This window comes from Passer montanus, unplaced genomic scaffold (assembly GCF_014805655.1).
Source record: "Passer montanus isolate IOZ18808 unplaced genomic scaffold, ASM1480565v1 scaffold98, whole genome shotgun sequence".
Taxonomy (NCBI): domain Eukaryota; kingdom Metazoa; phylum Chordata; class Aves; order Passeriformes; family Passeridae; genus Passer; species Passer montanus.
In genome coordinates, this window is record NW_024375256.1 from 2,086,376 (window position 1) to 2,102,751 (window position 16,376).

The window sequence follows — 16,376 nt, forward strand, 5'->3', positions numbered from 1 at the left end:
CGCCCTCAGCGGGGCCCGGCCCGGCCCTGCCCGCCCGGGGCTGCCCCAGGCCGGGTGTGCGAGCCCCGGCCGGGGCGTGCTCGGCGCGGGGCACCATGGTGGAGAAGCGGTGCCCGCGGCTGCAGCGGGACGGCGTGTACCGCTGGTTCTCCGAGCTGCCCTCGCCGCAGCGCGTGGAGTTCCTGTGCGGCCTCCTGGACCTGTGCATCCCGCTGGAGCTGCGCTTCCTGGGCGCCTGCCTGGAGGACCTGGCCCGCAAGGATTATCACTCCCTGCGCGACTCCGAGATCAAGGCGAACAACCCGGCCGACCTGGGCAGCCTCACCAACCTGACGGACGAGGTGGTGCGCAGCAAGCTGCTGGTGTCCCTCGCCCTGCTCGGCTCTGCCCACCGGGAGGCCGCCGGGGTCCTGTTCCGCACCCTCACCCACATCGACTCGGTCATCAACAACTACGGGCTGCAGCTCAACGAGGGCCGCACGGGGGATGAGTTCCTGTTGCTCTTCACCATGGCATCCAACCACCCGGCGTTCAGCTTCCACCAGAAGCAGGTGCTGAGGCAGGAGCTCACCCAGATCCAGAGTCTCATGGCCAGCACCAGCAAGAATCCCAGCACCTCTACCCTCAACACCATGGCAACCTATCCTGGCTGCCATAAGGTGGGTTGTCCTGCCTTTCTGCGCGCTGGAATGGCACCGGGCTGTGCTTTCGGCTCTCATTTCAAACAGTGCTTTAGCGCCGTGGTAAATGGCAGCTACAGAAGCAGGCGTTTGGTTGATGGTGGCTATGGCCAGCTGAGGGCACAGGATGGAGTTTTTAGGAGCTTGTGACATTTAAATGAGAAGGGGTGCACGGGCAGATCACCAGCAGCAATATAAGCCTTCCCTGATTGCTCCTGAGAGCATCTGCTGGGGGAACAGTCCTGCCAGCTGCGTGGAAAACCGGTGATTTAGGAAGGGGAATAAAAGCATGGCCAGATAAAAGCATCTGTTTGAAAGTTCCCCCTGGAAAAAGTTGGAAAGGAGCTGTAGCTGTCCAGTGTCCAAAGCATCTTGGTGAGACTGGGTTTTGTTTAGAGGGATGTGATGGCAGACGTTTGGAGTTGCTGGTGTTAAGCCCAAAGAAATGCTGTCGTTTTGTGTCACTCTGCATCCCTCGGGTATTGATCCTGGTGTCGGGGTTCACCGTCATTAACTTGCTGTTCTTTCATTCAGTTGCCAGCAGTTAGGCCAGACAGGAACGATTTAAGATGTGCTGTAAGTCATTGGATATGTGGCTGCTTAATTGCTCTCAGCCCGCTACAAATTAGGGAGTCAAAGTGTCTTTGCCTGATTTTAACCAGCTTGAAAGTTCAGCCTAAGCACCAGCTTAGAAGGGGCTTGTGAGAAGTTAACAGGCTGCAGCCTTTGAGGATGAGTGGATGATGTGTTACCCTGCTCTTGGGAACGGTGGGAATACCTAAAAGCTGTGAAAACCCCTGGATTGGAGTAATGTCCTAAATAAAGCTGTTTCTCAGGGCTCAGTAAAGATTTCACTAAGTTGAGTGTTGAATTCCAGACTGAGACAGAAATCTGTGCACAGCCTTCCCCTGAATACAAATTCCCTTCCAATTTCATGTTTGTTTAAACACCTCTGCTTTGTGAAATTGAGATGTGTTCAGCTTCATATTTTTCTTATTGTTCCCTTCCTGTCTTGTTCCTAATCTCCTGTAGTAAGGGGGAAAGAACAAGGCATGGGAGAGCCTCTTCATTCAGCTGAAACCTCCATGTGGATAAAATATAGCTGGAAAGAATATTTCACATAGGATGCAGAAGGGTATAATTCAAACCAGAAAAAAGCTTCTTTTCAGATACTTCACTACTTGCAGCTTCCCTTATTCAAATGATGCAGCGACCCTGGCTTGGAAAGGAAACACTGTAAATCATGTCCAAGTTCCCCCAAAATAAGACAAGCAAGAAAAAAAAGATAAAATCAGGCAGGCAGGAAGGTTTTTGAGCGTCTTCTTTCTGAGCTGCAGGATTTATGGAGCTGAGAAACTCCAGCAGTATTTATGTCAATCTAAGATGGACGGAGAATCCATCCTGCCATTTTTCCTGCCAGGAATAAGGCAGCCAGGAGCGTTTGATTTTTCTTTTCTTCTGAGCTCACTGAAGGGTTGTCTCTTTGAAAAGCACATTTTTATAGATTCTGTGTTGAAGAATCTTGGTTGCTAAGTACAGAGTAGTGAGAGGGAACACAAAGGTGACTTTGCCTTCACAGTCTCTGAATGTGCATTTTGTTTGAAGTGATGCAGATTTCCTTAAGATTATTTTTTGTTGTTGTTCTGAACTGGGGAATTCTGTTACTTTTAGAGTAAGCAGTTGGCTTAAACCAGGAGTTGGATGAAGCAAATGGAAAAAACAATCTCTTTCTCCACTCAGCCATGTTTAAATATGCACAAATAAATTCCAACACCGAGTCCTTGAGGTATTACCAAGTGTTGTTGTGACAATCCTTATTTTGTAACATCACCTAGAAAAAAAACAGTGTGGCTGTGGAGGGAAGGTGAGTGCCCTGGGCTGCTGCTCTTCCTGCTTGGAATTGGAGAATTCCCTCCCTGGTGCCAGCACTTGCTCCTGCTCCTGCTGCTTTACTCCAGGGTTAGCCACGCTGAGCTGGAAGCTGGGTGTTAAATGGGGGAATTCTCCTCTCTGAGCTCATCCTTAAGGAGCTGGAGAAGTGCTCCCCATCTGAGGTCCTGAAAACTTTGGGATGGTGTGGATGTGAGATGGATTGCAGGCAGGGAGCTGCTTGGGAACTGGCTGAGTTATCCTCAGTTTCCCCCTTGGGAGAGTGGGAATGGGGTGTAACTCTTGTGTAACTGTACCTGCCCTGCTGTTACAATTTCTGATTTATGGTTAACTTGTTTAGTCGGGGAGATGCAACAGAAATCTGAGCCGTGCTCTTTGTTCTCCTTGCAGACACCGATGGGAATGTGCTGCTTCTGCCTAGCCAGCCCTATTAAAATGTGCCCCAACCTGGTATTAGCTATAACTTTTTCCAGAGGATTGGACCTTGCATTCCTTTTTCCATCTCCTCTTTCACATTTAACAGTGAAATATCTCAAAATCAAATTGTGTTTAACGGTGAAGAGACTGAACAGTTGATACAAATTTACTGTAAATATTTAATGATTTCTCAAGTAGCTTTGGGGTAGGTGAACACAGCTGAAGGTGGTCAGTGATGCAAACTGCTTTTTGCTGTTTCCTTTTGCTGCCCACAGCTGCTGACTGTGAGGAGGCTTAAAACAGCTGCCCATGTATTTTTTGTGCTTTTTTAGATGCTTCTTGTCTTATCTGAACCTTAACTTTGCAGGAAAAGGTGGCTGTGGCTGGCTTTAAGTAGGTCAGTAATTATGAGATTGATGGGTTCTACCTGATAATATAAAATGAACATTTTATGAACAGGAGGGAAAATGCTGCCCTCTCTACATGGCCTTGGACTCTGTGAGGATGGATTCATGGAATGTCCTGAGTTGGAAGGGACCCACAAAGATCAGTGAGTCCAGCTCCTGGTGCTGCCCAGGACATCCCAGCAATTCCCCCTGGCTCTGCACAGCTCCTGCCAGGAGGGGACAGATCCCAGGGAACAGGGACAGGAGGAGAGGGAATGGCCTCAGGCTCAGGTTGGACACCAGCAGGAATTTCCCCATGGAAAGGGGGGTCAGGGATTGGAGCTGCCCAGGGAGGGTTGGAGTGCCCATCCCTGAGGTGTCCCAGGAATTCAGGAGGTGGCACTCTGGGCTGGGGACAAGGTGGGAATTGGTCACAGCTTGGACTTGATCACCTTGGAGGTCTTTTCCAAGCTCAGTGATTCTGTGACTCTCTGCTGGGGTGGATGGCAGATGGAAACACAAATCTGAACTTGGGTTCTGTTCTGCATTGATGCTGGACACCACAATAGGAATCTCTGCATGGACTTTCCCTCTCAAGAACTCTACTGCCAGTGACTCTGAGGGCAGAACTTCAGAGCTGGGGAAGTTACTCATGAGTCTGTCACTCTGATTCCTGGAGTTGTTTCATCTCCTCATTGAGATCGTGCTGAAAAACCAGGGAAATAAGAGAATGCTTTGGGTGCTCAGCACCTGCTCTGCTGTGACAAGAGCTCTTCAGTGCAGTCAGGGTGATGAGCTGTAGGTTTAGATCAGATATTAGGAAGGAATTCTTGGCTCTGAGGGTGCTGAGGCCCTGGCACAGGCTGTCCAGAGAAGCTGTGGCTGTCCCTGAATCCCTGGAAGTATCCAAGGCCGGGCTGGACAGGGCATGGAGCAGCCATGGCAGGGGCTGGAATGAGAGGAGCTCTAAGGTCCTTGCCCACCCAAACCATTCCATGGTTCTGTGGTGATGATTCTGATCTGGCTGTGGGTTCAGCTGCAGAGCCAGGGTCAGAAATAGTCCCCCTGAGTGCAGTTTGTTTGCAGCTGAAGAGAAATAAGGGGCAGTGACCCCATAGTTATGTGCTTGTTTCAGGCTGGTATCTTGTGAATGGGAAGGAGAAGTCTTGCCCAGTCAGCTTCCAAATACTGCACCAATGGCTATTTCAAGTTTATAGCATAAGGGACTATTTTTCACTCATGCTAATTCCATAGGCTCCTCTAAAACTTCCAAAGAACTCAAAGCTGTGTATTGGGAGCTGTGGAGATTTCTGAGGGATCCATTTCAAACATTTTCACCTGTCTGCACTGTTTGCCTCAGGAGCATGAATGGACATAACTCCATTGAGAAATATTCTGATATTTTTACTTCACCAATGGAGTGAGGAGTTATAAAAAACCATCACTTGCTGGGTTGAAGCTGAGTTGTCAAGCCCTCACAGAGACAGCAGTGCAGCTATTAAGTGATCTATGTCAGCTGCCTCTATGGCTTTTTTTTTGAGCTGTGTAGGGATAGAATAAATCATGACCAACTTAATTTTTAGCCTCTTTGAGGGTATTTCATGGATTGAGCAGAGGACCATGTTGAGAGCAGTTGCTGGCTGGGATTAGAGTGTTTACTCACTGGTATCAGGAGTTGCTATCTCAGAATGATCTCACTTTCCAAACCACATGAATCCAACCTCAGGAGCTGTAGGGACAGGTCTTGTAGCTTCCAGCTGGTGGCATTGCCAAGCCCTGCATGTCTTTTGCATGTCCTTTGAGAATTTTTGGGTACTCCAGGCAACGTGGATTGCACACACCTCTTGATATTCCACTCTAGAAATGTCAGGCTTCCCCCTCTGGCTCTTTTCTTACTCATCTGAAATGTGATTAAATGGTTTAGTCTCAAACCTGCAAAATTTTCAGAAATGAGCTTTACATATAAAGGAATCCTTGGACAACCATGGTCTTGGGCAGTAACAATATTAATTAGCCCCAAATTGACTTTGCCTAATTGTATGTTACATGGTGAACCTGAGTTTAGGAGCCTAAAGGAGTTTGCTTGGGAAATGCACCATGCACCCAAACATCAGGAACAGAGCAGCCAAAAAAATGTGTGTTGAGCTAATAATGATGATGTTTTTTCCATGAACTGTTTTCCCATTTATTTTTGCACGGGCTGAATGAAGTTTTTGTTTTAAAAAGTGCATTCCACTTCACTTTTTTTTTTTAAATTTACTCTTTTTTCTACTAATTACCTCAGAACTGTTAGTTGTCAGTGAAGCAGCACTGAAGTGAGTCTCGTTCTTGTGGGATAAAGATTCCTGTTGGAAGGTGTTGGATGTTTTGGACTGTAGCAGCCCAAACTGTTTTAATGGAATCAGTGCATGAGCTGGAGGAGATCCTGCAGCAGATCTGGAGTGGAGAGGCAGAGCCAGCAGAAGTTAACCACACCTCACAGGCATTCCAGGGGCTGACTTCAAAGGTGCTGAACAGCAGCCTTGTTTGGAAGTGTTTAACCATTTGGTTTAGTGGGTTTGTAAATGTTTGAGTTGCTAAAACAGAGGTCCTGTCACCTTCAGTGATAGTGGGTACAGCCCTGCCTCTCTTCCTGGCAGGCCAGAGCTCAGCCTCTTCTGTCATCTTTAATATTCAAATACTCCACTCTCCATTTATTTTCTCTGGAGTGCTTTTTATCCCTAAGAAAAGCAAATATAGTCCCAAGAACATAGATAAGATTTCTTAGAGCCCACAGAATTTTATTATAGAAATGCTGGATCTAATTTGTCTGTGGAAACAAGACCCATTGTCATACTTCTACTTGAATTTGACTTCAGTCTTGGAGCCAGTTGAATTGAAGCTGTTTCTTCCTGAGATTTGAAATGGGTATTAATTCAAGCAAAAGGATGTTGATATGGTTCAGATCTGTGTTGTTTTGCATGGGGTTTGTAATGAGCAAACTTCTAAATTCCTCACTCTTGCTTCATGCTGAACCAGAATTTTTCCATTGATTCCACTGGGATATATCCAATAATCAGCATTGGGAGGGATAAACCTTTTAACAGGTGTTCAGGCTGGTACAGAGTTGCAGGGGTTTTGTGAATAGCTGAAGTGATCCAGAAATAATCAGATCAGTTACTTAAGAGCAAGGTCTTAATTTTAATTACAGACCTGCCAAGTCCTGATGATAAATAGTGAAAGTGAACACTTTTCATGTGTATTATGAATTCTTCTCCAATACTGCCTTCTTTTATCTCCATAAGTGGAAGAAAGAAGGACATTGAGAGGCTGGAGGGTGTGCAGGGAAGGGAATGGAGCTAGGCAGGGTCTGGAACCCCAGGAGGGGCTGAGGGAGCTGGGAAGGGAATGGAACCCCAGGAGGGGCTGAGGGGGCTGGGAAGGGGCTCAGCCTGGAGAAAAGGAGGCTCAGGGGGGACCTCAGAGGGAACAGCCTCAGCTGCAGTGGAATCACCATCAGGGGGACAAGCTCTGCTCCAGGGAACAGGGACAGGAGCAGAGGGAACAGCCTCAGCTGCTCCTGGGGAGGTTTAGGCTGGATATTAGGGAAAATTGCTTCATTGAAAGGGTGTTCAGGCATTGGAATGGGCTGCCCAGGGAAGCAGTGGAATCACCATCCAAGGAAGTGTTCAGAAATGTGTGGGTGTGGCACTGGGGATTATGGTTCAGTGCTGATCGTGGTAGGACTTGGTCTCTCAGAGGTCCTTTCCAGCATTAATGACTCTGTGCTTCCATGATTCTGTGGAGTTTTATTACACTCAAGCTGTTATTTAAGTGAATGTTGAGGAGGGGAAGGAGGGGAAGGAGGGAGAGCTAGAATTCAGTGGATTTGTGACCTGTCAGATAATTTCTTTGTGAGTTGTTGCAGAAGAGACAGGGGGTGGCTGGCTTTTGGTGGCATCACCTGAAGAAACAGGGTCAGGTTTGTGCACCAGTGCTGGGGTGTAGAGCAGCAGTGTTTGTTCCAAGGTCTGCTTAGAAGCAGGGATTTGTTTTGATTTTGAGGTGGTTTGAATGATTGGTTTGTAAAATTCAGATTTGATTAATCCAGTACCTCTATGGTAGATTTATGTTCCTGTTATTGACAGTGTTCACCATTCTTTAAGCAAAGGGGTTTTAGTGGAAATTAGTCTATAAAATCCAGCCCAGCCTTATTTTGGTCCATCTGTTCTCCTGAATTCATGAGGAGCCTTGGAGCAGGTGTGTGATTGTCCTGTGGTGTTTAAGTACCACATGCCTCATTTCATTCCAGAGAGTCTCCCAGGACAGAACCATCTGATCAATTATCCATTATCCCATTTCCCTGTGAATTGCCTCTTCACCCTTTGTGTTCCTCCTCTAGGAGAAAAGGTGTATTTTGTAGCTGTTGAAACATGGAGGCACCTGGCTCTCACAGCTTATTTGGACTGTTGGAACCACTTGAATTTTAACACAAACCAAACACTTCCAGCTGCATCCACATCCCAGTCCAACAAAGCAACTAAATATATGTACATTCAAGTGGTGAGCACTTTACTGGGTGTGTGGAGAGTGTGGGGTGTTTGTGAGCACTTCTTAACCATCCTCATGGAAGAGCCTGAATCTTCCAAAGGAGAAGGTTGGAATTTTCTTCTTCTGGTGGGAGGGCACTCAGGAGTTTGGGTGTGAGCAGATGCAGGAGTGGTGCCCGAGGCAGCGGTTTCACAAGGCTGCCTTGTTACCACCCAGAGGAAGGTGTTGGCTCAGTCCTGCCCCTCCTGGCCTTGCTCTGCATCTGGAATTCACATCCCTGCATGAGTTGCTCTGTCTCCCGTTGGATTTAGCCTGATGAGCAATCATACGGTGTCAGCCCGACAGCTGAGTGTCAGCAATGCATTTTTATTGAGATTACTTAAAGCCCTGAGTTTGTCCCTTTGGTGGGAGTCAGCCTGAGCTGGCAGGGGCCGTGTCCTTGCCATGAAACTTCTCCTGGAGCCCTCTTGCCAACAGGATTGCACCACGTTAAAGACCTTGGTGTTAACCTCAAATAAGCTGCTGTTAATACTCAGTAATATGAACCTGGCAGGACAGGAGTGGAGTGGTTTTTACCCCCTGGAGGCACTGTTCCAGTTCCTGGGCTCACTCCTACATGTTACCTACTCCTGGAGGGCACTTTATGGCTAAAAACCCTTTTTTAAAGGAGATTTCAAAAGCCACTTTGGACAGAAGCATTTCTCTGTGGGACTCTCAATTTATCACTGGCCATTGTTGAAAACATGGGAAAGTTTTTCTGTGTGATCAGTGGGAGAATGTGTTTGTGTGGCTTGGGGCTCCAGGACCTCACTTAACTCACTCATTGCTCCCATATATTGTTTGCTTTTCCTGTGTAATACATGACCTAAATTTCTTACCTAACAAGGTATAGAAATCCATATTTTGTTCCCTCAGATCCTGTATCATTGTTCCATATGTCCATAGTGCTTTGGGTAGGAGCTCTGTTGATTTTTTTTTTTTAATATTTTTGGCTCCACTTCAAACTAAGTCAGCAAATACTTTGCTATTAAACCATGTATTTTCTGTGCCCTGTTTATTTTTTCAAAGGAACAGATAATTGCTGTTTTGGTAAAACTCTGACCACATTAAGTTTGACTCCTATCAATCCTGTTATTTTTATGAAAGACTTTGCTGTATTCAGTGTTAGCAAAGCTGACAGTTACCCAGCTTCCCAGATTTCCCATTTTCCATAGTGACTCCCACTGCCGGGACAGAGCCACTTCAGGCAGCAGTGCCTGAAAGAGCAGCACCACCTGTGGGGAGCACCTGGGTTTATTTTCCTGTGTGCTTTTTAATGGATTGAGAGCTCAGGAGAGCTTCCAGAGCTGCTTTTGCTGTCCCAGGAAGATCTGAACCTGTTAGGACCTCTCTGGTGCTGAGAAGGAAATCACAGAATTAATGAGTTGGAAAAGACCTTGGAGATCATCAAGGCCAACCTGTCACTGCACTCGGTGGGAAAGGAGGTTGGGTTTGGGTGGTGACAGGTGAAAATGGGAAAAATGTGATAATGGCAGAATTCTAGCAAGGAATTCTGTTCCCTTGGCACATTTGTCATCAACCCCTGGCTCAAAGCAATTGTTTCTCTTCCTGGTAACTCCTGGGGGTGGAGGACTCCAGGGCAGCATTCAGTGATCCTTCTGAATGATCTGTGTTGGGAAGGATCCACTTTTCAGTGGCTGATACCAATTTTGATCCTGTCATCATTGCAATGGAGAGTGAGGCAGAGAAGAATTCACTCTGAGCCTCAGTCGCTGAGCAGTGATCAATTTTCTTTGTGATTTTCAATTCTGCCTTTAACTTGAAATGCAGGAGACAGCAGGGTTTGCATCTGGAAAATCAGAAGTCCATCTGTGAGGCAGATGCTTTGCTGTGGAGGGAGCAGATCAAAGGGTCCCAGGATCATCAAGGTTAGGAGAGACCTTGAAGCTCATCTCACCTTCCTCCCAACCAGCGTGCTCCAGTCAAAGATGCAGCATTAGAATGGAGTAAAAATAGTTTTAAGGATCTTTTCTGCACCCACTTTCAGCTTTTAAAGGTGTTGAAGGAGCCTTCAGGCCACTGTGGTGTGGAAGGAATTCCTGAACAATGCAGTGAAGCTATGGAGAGGTGCATCAGAAGGTTTTCCTTCTCCCTGGAAATGCTGTGCTGGGGTAAAACCAGGCAGAATATTTAACTCTGGCCTTGCTGCTAGTTTTGGTGGCTCTTTATGGACTGTTTCTGCTGATGTTCTCAAGTAATTTCTGTAGAAAAATCCAGTCTTTTATTCAGAGGTCTAATGCTGTTTTTTTCTTAGACCTTGAGTGATTCATGGGTTTTTTTTCCTGCATTTATAAAATGTCACTCCTGTGGTTTGTATGATGTATGGCCTGAACATTCCTGGTTCTTGTGATGCCAACTTATCCATCTTCACTGTGGCCTGTTAGTGCCTCAGCAAACAAGCCTTGAACAGTTCTGGAGCTGCAGATGTTTATTCCTAAATGGCATCTTGGCTTTCTCACAGATGTTACAGCTCCTAAAAGGTCCAGAGAAATTTGCTCCCTGCTTCTCCAAACCCTTATCTCCCTGGAATGCCTCGTTCTTTATTCCAAATCCAGTTTGTCCTGAGGAGCTGTTTGTGCTGAGCCTAACCAGGGATTTCAGGAGTGTTCAGATATGGAGAACTCTCCCTCCTGAATTTCTGCAGCTGAATTTGAACAGGTCCTTCCTGTAAAGCTTTTCCCAGTGTTTCTCCTAACCCTCCCAGGACAATATCTCCTGCAGTTCTGAGCTGATGGGTTATTGTTCCTCTGTTTGGCTTGGCCTCAAGTTGGAGGAAAAAAAAAAAAAAGAAGGATAAAAAAATGCTGTTACTATTTTGGAACTTTGATTTGCAAACCACTTTTCATTATTTCACTTTCCCTAAACAAATCCAAACCGTTGCAGTATCGTGATGTTTAAGTCAGTGGAAAAAATGATTTCAAAATTTGGAATGGAAGCTTTAAGCAGTGGGATTCAGTGGTTCTAACACCATTCAGCTCCCTAACAAAGTGCTCCATTTGGAACTAATCAGAGCTTTGTGATTTTTCTAGGCCAATTTGGAACTGCTTTGATGTGCGACGGGATCAGATAGTATGAGCTCAGGCAGACAAGACATATGGGCTAAATTAATCCTTAGCAAGTCTAGGAAAATTAAATCTTTATGGAAAAAAAATGGAGGTTATGTATAAACAAAATGCAAATTATAAGCTGCACGCGATGCTTGTTGTAAGGAGAGTGGAGAGGAGGGAATACAAGATAAGAGGCAATAAATTGTAACAAACTGCTTGTTCAGAGGTTTTCTGGAGCTGTGTGGCTGCTCTTACCCAGCTTCAATCATTCTGAATGTTTATATTTCTGATTATTCTGAATATTTGGAACCTGCTTGTCCAGGATAACGCAGCCCTGCCGGAGCTCCTTTCCCAGCTTGCTCCTCTGTGCTGTCCCTGTGCCAGGAGGATGGTGCTCAGCCCTCTGGAACTTCCTCCCAGCAGCCTTGGGCTGGATGGAGACTTTAATGAGCTCCAGGAGAGAGGCTGTGTGAGATAAGCTCAGCTAAAGACTGACTTTGGCAAAGGAAATTTAAATTTAAACTCTTCCCCACCCTCCTGCCAAGCTGGGAGTTTAATGATTGGTCTAAGGCAAAGCTTGGTGTTAAGTTTTGTTATTGGTGAGAAGCTGTGCTGAAGAAATAATTAGATAAATGTAACACTTTTGCATTTTTATATATAAAATAAACTTTATTTTTTTGTCAAGAAGTAGTGCTGAAAAGGAAAGCTGCTCCCTGTAACCCTCTTTTTTCCTGACACTCATCTGCCATTCTGGATTGATTTCTTTACACGTAGAAGCTTTTTTATGGACGTCAAGTATACAGAGCCTTTCACTTGTTCCACTGCCTTAAAGTGTGTATAAATCTATAAATGTCAGTCTTAAAATGGAGCTTACAATAGGTAATTGCATGGAGTGGGGCTGTGCTATTTCTGACTCGCATTGTGTGTGCTGACTGACGGCAACGTGGAACAGGAGGGTGTGCAAAGTATTGTTTTCTGCAGAAACTGCCCCAGCTCAGGGCACTGTGTCAAGTTAGCAGGGTCTGGGGGAGCCTTTTCCCTCCCAGGGACCTGGAGCTGCTGCTTTGGAGTTACCCTGAGTGAAGGAGAACTAATTTTGTTATGGCAAGATGCACTTTTTCTCCTGTGATTTGTGCCAGGCTAAAAAATCCATGTGGAATTCTGATTACAGCTCTCCCTACCAGCAGCTCAGGTTGATTCCAGATGTAACAATTGAATTTCAAGTCACACCGTTACTCTGAGTAGTTACTGGGAGTGTTTTTGTTGGTCTGAACTCCCTCTTTAAAGCATCTTTTCCTCTTCAAGGTTCTCAAACCCTTTTTTGTTTTGATCTTTCAACCTTCTGCTTGGGGATTGTTAGGATAGAAGTTTCCATTGAAATATGATCATGACAGGTTATTAAATGGCAAAGACAAGAAAATCAGGGTTTTGCTAAGAATTTTTCATTGCAGTCTATTGTGGAAACGCTTGGGAATGCCTTGAGTCTCCTCCTGGAGGGGTAATGGAGCCCCATGGAGCCACTTCTGCTCCCCTGGAACCAGGATGGGGAGGGAGTGGGAAGAGAGAAACAGGGGCAACTCCTGGCTTAGGATAAAGACAATTTAATGGGGAAAACAAAAGTTCAAGACAATTTAATGGGGAAAGCAAAAGTTCAAGACAATTTAATAGGGAAAACAAAAGCCACACGTGCCAGCAAAGCAAAGGAATCAAATCCCCATGGATGGGCAGGGTATGGATTTGCTAGGAAACCTCACAGGTCATGGTGACTGGGGAAGAGTATTGGGGTCACAGAATGTCCCCTGCTTCCTTCTTTCCCTCAGCTTTCCATACTGAGCAGGATGCCACAGGCCTGGAATATCCCTTGGAGCAGCTGTGCTCAGCTGGCTGCCCCTGGTGTCCCCTCCCAGCCCCTGGTGTCCCCCCAGACTCTGTGCTGCTGGGGTGGGGTGAGGACCCCAAAAGGCCTCGGCTGTGTCAGCCCTGCTCAGCAGTGACCAAAGCATCCCTGACTTATCCACAGCTTCCAGCACAAATCCAAACCAGCCTCACAGTGCAGAAAATTAACTCTACCCCACCCAAAACCAGCACAGTGTCATAACATAAATGTGACATTTTCCAAGAGCCCTTTTCCCCAGTTTTCTTGTGGAAAAGTTAAAATCTGTGGTGTGCAGAGGTTAAAGGTCTTGCAATCTCTCTCCAATTGACTGCTGGGTGACTATTGTTTAAAAAAGAATTATGCTGTAAGTAGCTTTTTAGATTAGCCAAGATAATCTCAGTTTGTGAATAGCTGCTGACTGAAAGCACTTCCCTGAACTGTTACTTGGGAATATCAGGAGTAACACCCTCAGTTTTAAGAGAAGCCAGCTTCTCCTGAGTGCCTTCCCAGGGGATCCCTCCCTGCACAGAAGGTGTGATGTTTGTGTGTTCCCTCCGTTTATTTTAATGGATTTTTGTACTTTTCCTTCCAGGTCACTCCAAGGTCGGAGACCCCCATCAACAGTGTCAGTAACAGTTTGGAAAATGTGCTCCACACATCCACACATTCCATGGAGGAGTCACTACCCAAGAGGCCTTCGGGGAAACACTCCAAAGGTGTGTCCTTCTCCTCCTGCCTGCTGCCCCTGGGGAACCAGCTCAGATCCTTGGTGGAGCTCAGCTTTGTTTTCTTTGGGGTTGGAGGCTGGAATTCTGCTGCTTTATTCTGGGTTGAGCAATGGAAGTCAGAAGGGTTTGGAGGAAGTTGTGAGTGTGTCAGGGAGAAATGGCCAGTGAGAGAAGAGTATCCTGATTTTTCCATTAAAAAATAAACAACTAAGTTTTTTGAGATACCCACTCTTGGAGAATATTTTTGAGAGCAAAGCTGGTGTTTCAAGAGAAGGTATCTTGGGTATTCCACCTCTCAGCAGGTTATTTCTTGGATAAAGGGAAAAGGCATTTACACAGTTTGACTGCCACTTCCACCTTTCTCTTGCTTTCCCAAATGGGAAACTGAGTGAAAAGTGGAAGATAGGAGAGAGATCTTGCACCTTTCTCTGTTACAAAATAAATCTGGTTTTTTTTTAATGCTATATTGCATGCTGACCTGGCTAAAAACTGGGCTTAGCAAATCAGGGTTAATTATTCCATTTCCACACTCCAGGCTCTCTCTGCAAATATGAAAATGTCCAGGCTAAAATGTGACTAACAATGTTTTTATTTAATGCATTTAAAAAATCACTGGTGATGAGGAAAGTCTTTGAACTGGGAGCTGCTCTTTGTGCAGAACAGCTTTTGGGAGCCCTCTAGGGCAGAATTAATCAGGGGAGATATCTGCCCTCACATGTTGCCTTCAAATAGCATTAAAAATATTGTCGGGCACCATCTAAATTTTTTAATTTGGAATTTGTTCTCTTTTCTTCTTTTCCACTGGCTTTCTACAGAACTTTGCAAATACAGTTTGATACCAGAGAAATTCAAGAACTTCAAAGCACATCTTCACTCAGAGGATCTGGTACAGCTCAGAAAGGGTTAAATGTCCCAAGAAATGTTGTCTTTCCTCCACCAGCCCTCCTTTTCAGTGACACACTCCACTGTAATCCCAGAAGTGGAAGGAGCAGTCATTTTTTACAGCCCAGTAATGCTGGAAGTAGCCATTTCTCCAGCTGTAAAAACCATCAGGGTAGAAGAAAACGCAGCACTAAGCAGAAGCATGCCTGGGTTTGTGGCTTTCATCTGATTAAAAATAGGACAGGGTTCAACACTGTTTTCATTTGTACTCAGTGATTGCTATTCCAGTACCATATATGCTAAGATTAGTCATGGTACGCTGTGAAAATTAATTAGGTTTTGCTCTGATCTGTTTTTCTCTTATAGAATACCTGCCTCGTGTTCAGTGTAATTTACAGAGTGCCTCAGTGATGGTTGGGAAAAGGGGGTGTGGAACAAATACTGATATCCTGCTTTCTGCCTCACCAGCAGTGTTGAGTTCTCCTTGATGTTTTGGGGTTCTGTTTCTTCAGCTTGGAGTGCAATTTAGGATTATTTGTCACCTGAATCCACTGTTCCTGACTTATATTCCTCATTTTCATAGCAAGCACAGCTCTTCATTTGGCAGGACCCACCAACTTTTTAACCTGGAGTACATAAAACTGTCATGAAAGCACGGGATGCTTGATTTTCATGTTATTTTTTAGTGAGCCTGGTTTCAGACAGCTTGACAGGACAGGATTTCTCCCTAGAAGTAAGGAGCTGCCCAAGGTCATCATTCCTCTCCTGGCAAAGCCCTGGAGCTGGAAGTGCCTCAGTTAAAAAGGCTGGAGCTGAAACATGACAAAGAAAAGAAAAATGGGAAAGGTGCAGTATTTGTTGTGCTTAGCTGGATTAGAGACAGTTTGTATTAACCCAGGGAATGTTTTAATCCTGATTTGGAGACGTGTCAGTAATTTAATTTACTCTCCCCAGCTGAACAGTGACTGGGGTTGTAGCAGCTTGGACCTGAAAGCTCTCAGTGGCTGTGTTTTCCTTAATCTGCCACTTTTGGCATCAAATGTGGAGTTCCTACATGGGAGGGAGGCAGGAAGAGAGGAGCTTTCTGCTGGATCTCTGTGGCAGTGTGTGTGCTCTTGGAAGTGGGAGCTGGAATGTTTGTACAGCTTCGTGCAGAGACTTGTCAGATACCTGGGAGTAATTTCAGCAGAATTGTGCTGCCTCAGGAAATGAGTTTATAACAGGAGTGTCATCCTGAGAAGTGCACCAACCTTTGCTTTTACCTCAGAGGCCCAGCTCGCTGTGGGAGCAGTGTCAGGCATTAAATCATAAATTGTGGAGTGATTTGGATTGGAAAGGACCTTAAAGATTGTCTAATTCCATGGGCAGGGACACCTTCCACTAGCCCAGGTACTGGAGCCATGCTGTAATACTCAAGTTGTTGAGAGTGGTGAGCAGCAAACTCTTGGTTTTTTTAATAGAATTCCTCAGTTTTTTTCCTGCTGTTTCTCCAGGCTAAACCCTTTTGCCCCTGTGTACATATCCATGGTAAAATGGGATAAACCAGGTGGGCATTGCTTCCAAGTGAAAGTTGTGGCGCTGGGAAGTTCTGTGCCTGCTGACATAAATATTTTGGGGATCTGTGCTCTATCTGGGCTTTTCTTTTATGAAATAAAGTTTAAAAATTTGCCCTGTGCAAGCAGAGAAAAAAATACAGATGGGTTCTGACAGAAGGATGTGGAGCTCTCGTGAAATTCAGCAACTGTAACTTGCTCTGTGAATTGTGCTTTTTATTCCTGTTTTGAGCAGTGGTTTAGGGCTGTTCAAAGCTGTTTCCACAGATGGGGAATTGTTTTAAGTGGAGGTAGCTTTGGGAAGTGGGGGCGTTCCCTGTTCTCAGG

At 45.6% G+C, this 16,376-nt stretch overlaps 1 protein-coding gene across 1 annotated transcript in view; it reads left to right on the forward strand.

The window, feature by feature from the left end:
* Positions 1 to 6: 6 nt before the first annotated feature.
* Positions 7 to 16,376, forward strand: part of ZCCHC14 (zinc finger CCHC-type containing 14) — a 47,565-nt gene continuing 31,195 nt past the window's right edge. The window contains exons 1-2 of the mRNA XM_039696573.1: positions 7 to 659; positions 13,479 to 13,602. Of these exons, the coding sequence (XP_039552507.1) occupies positions 96 to 659; positions 13,479 to 13,602 (688 nt within the window). The 5' untranslated portion in view covers positions 7 to 95. The remainder of the gene's footprint in view (positions 660 to 13,478; positions 13,603 to 16,376) is intronic.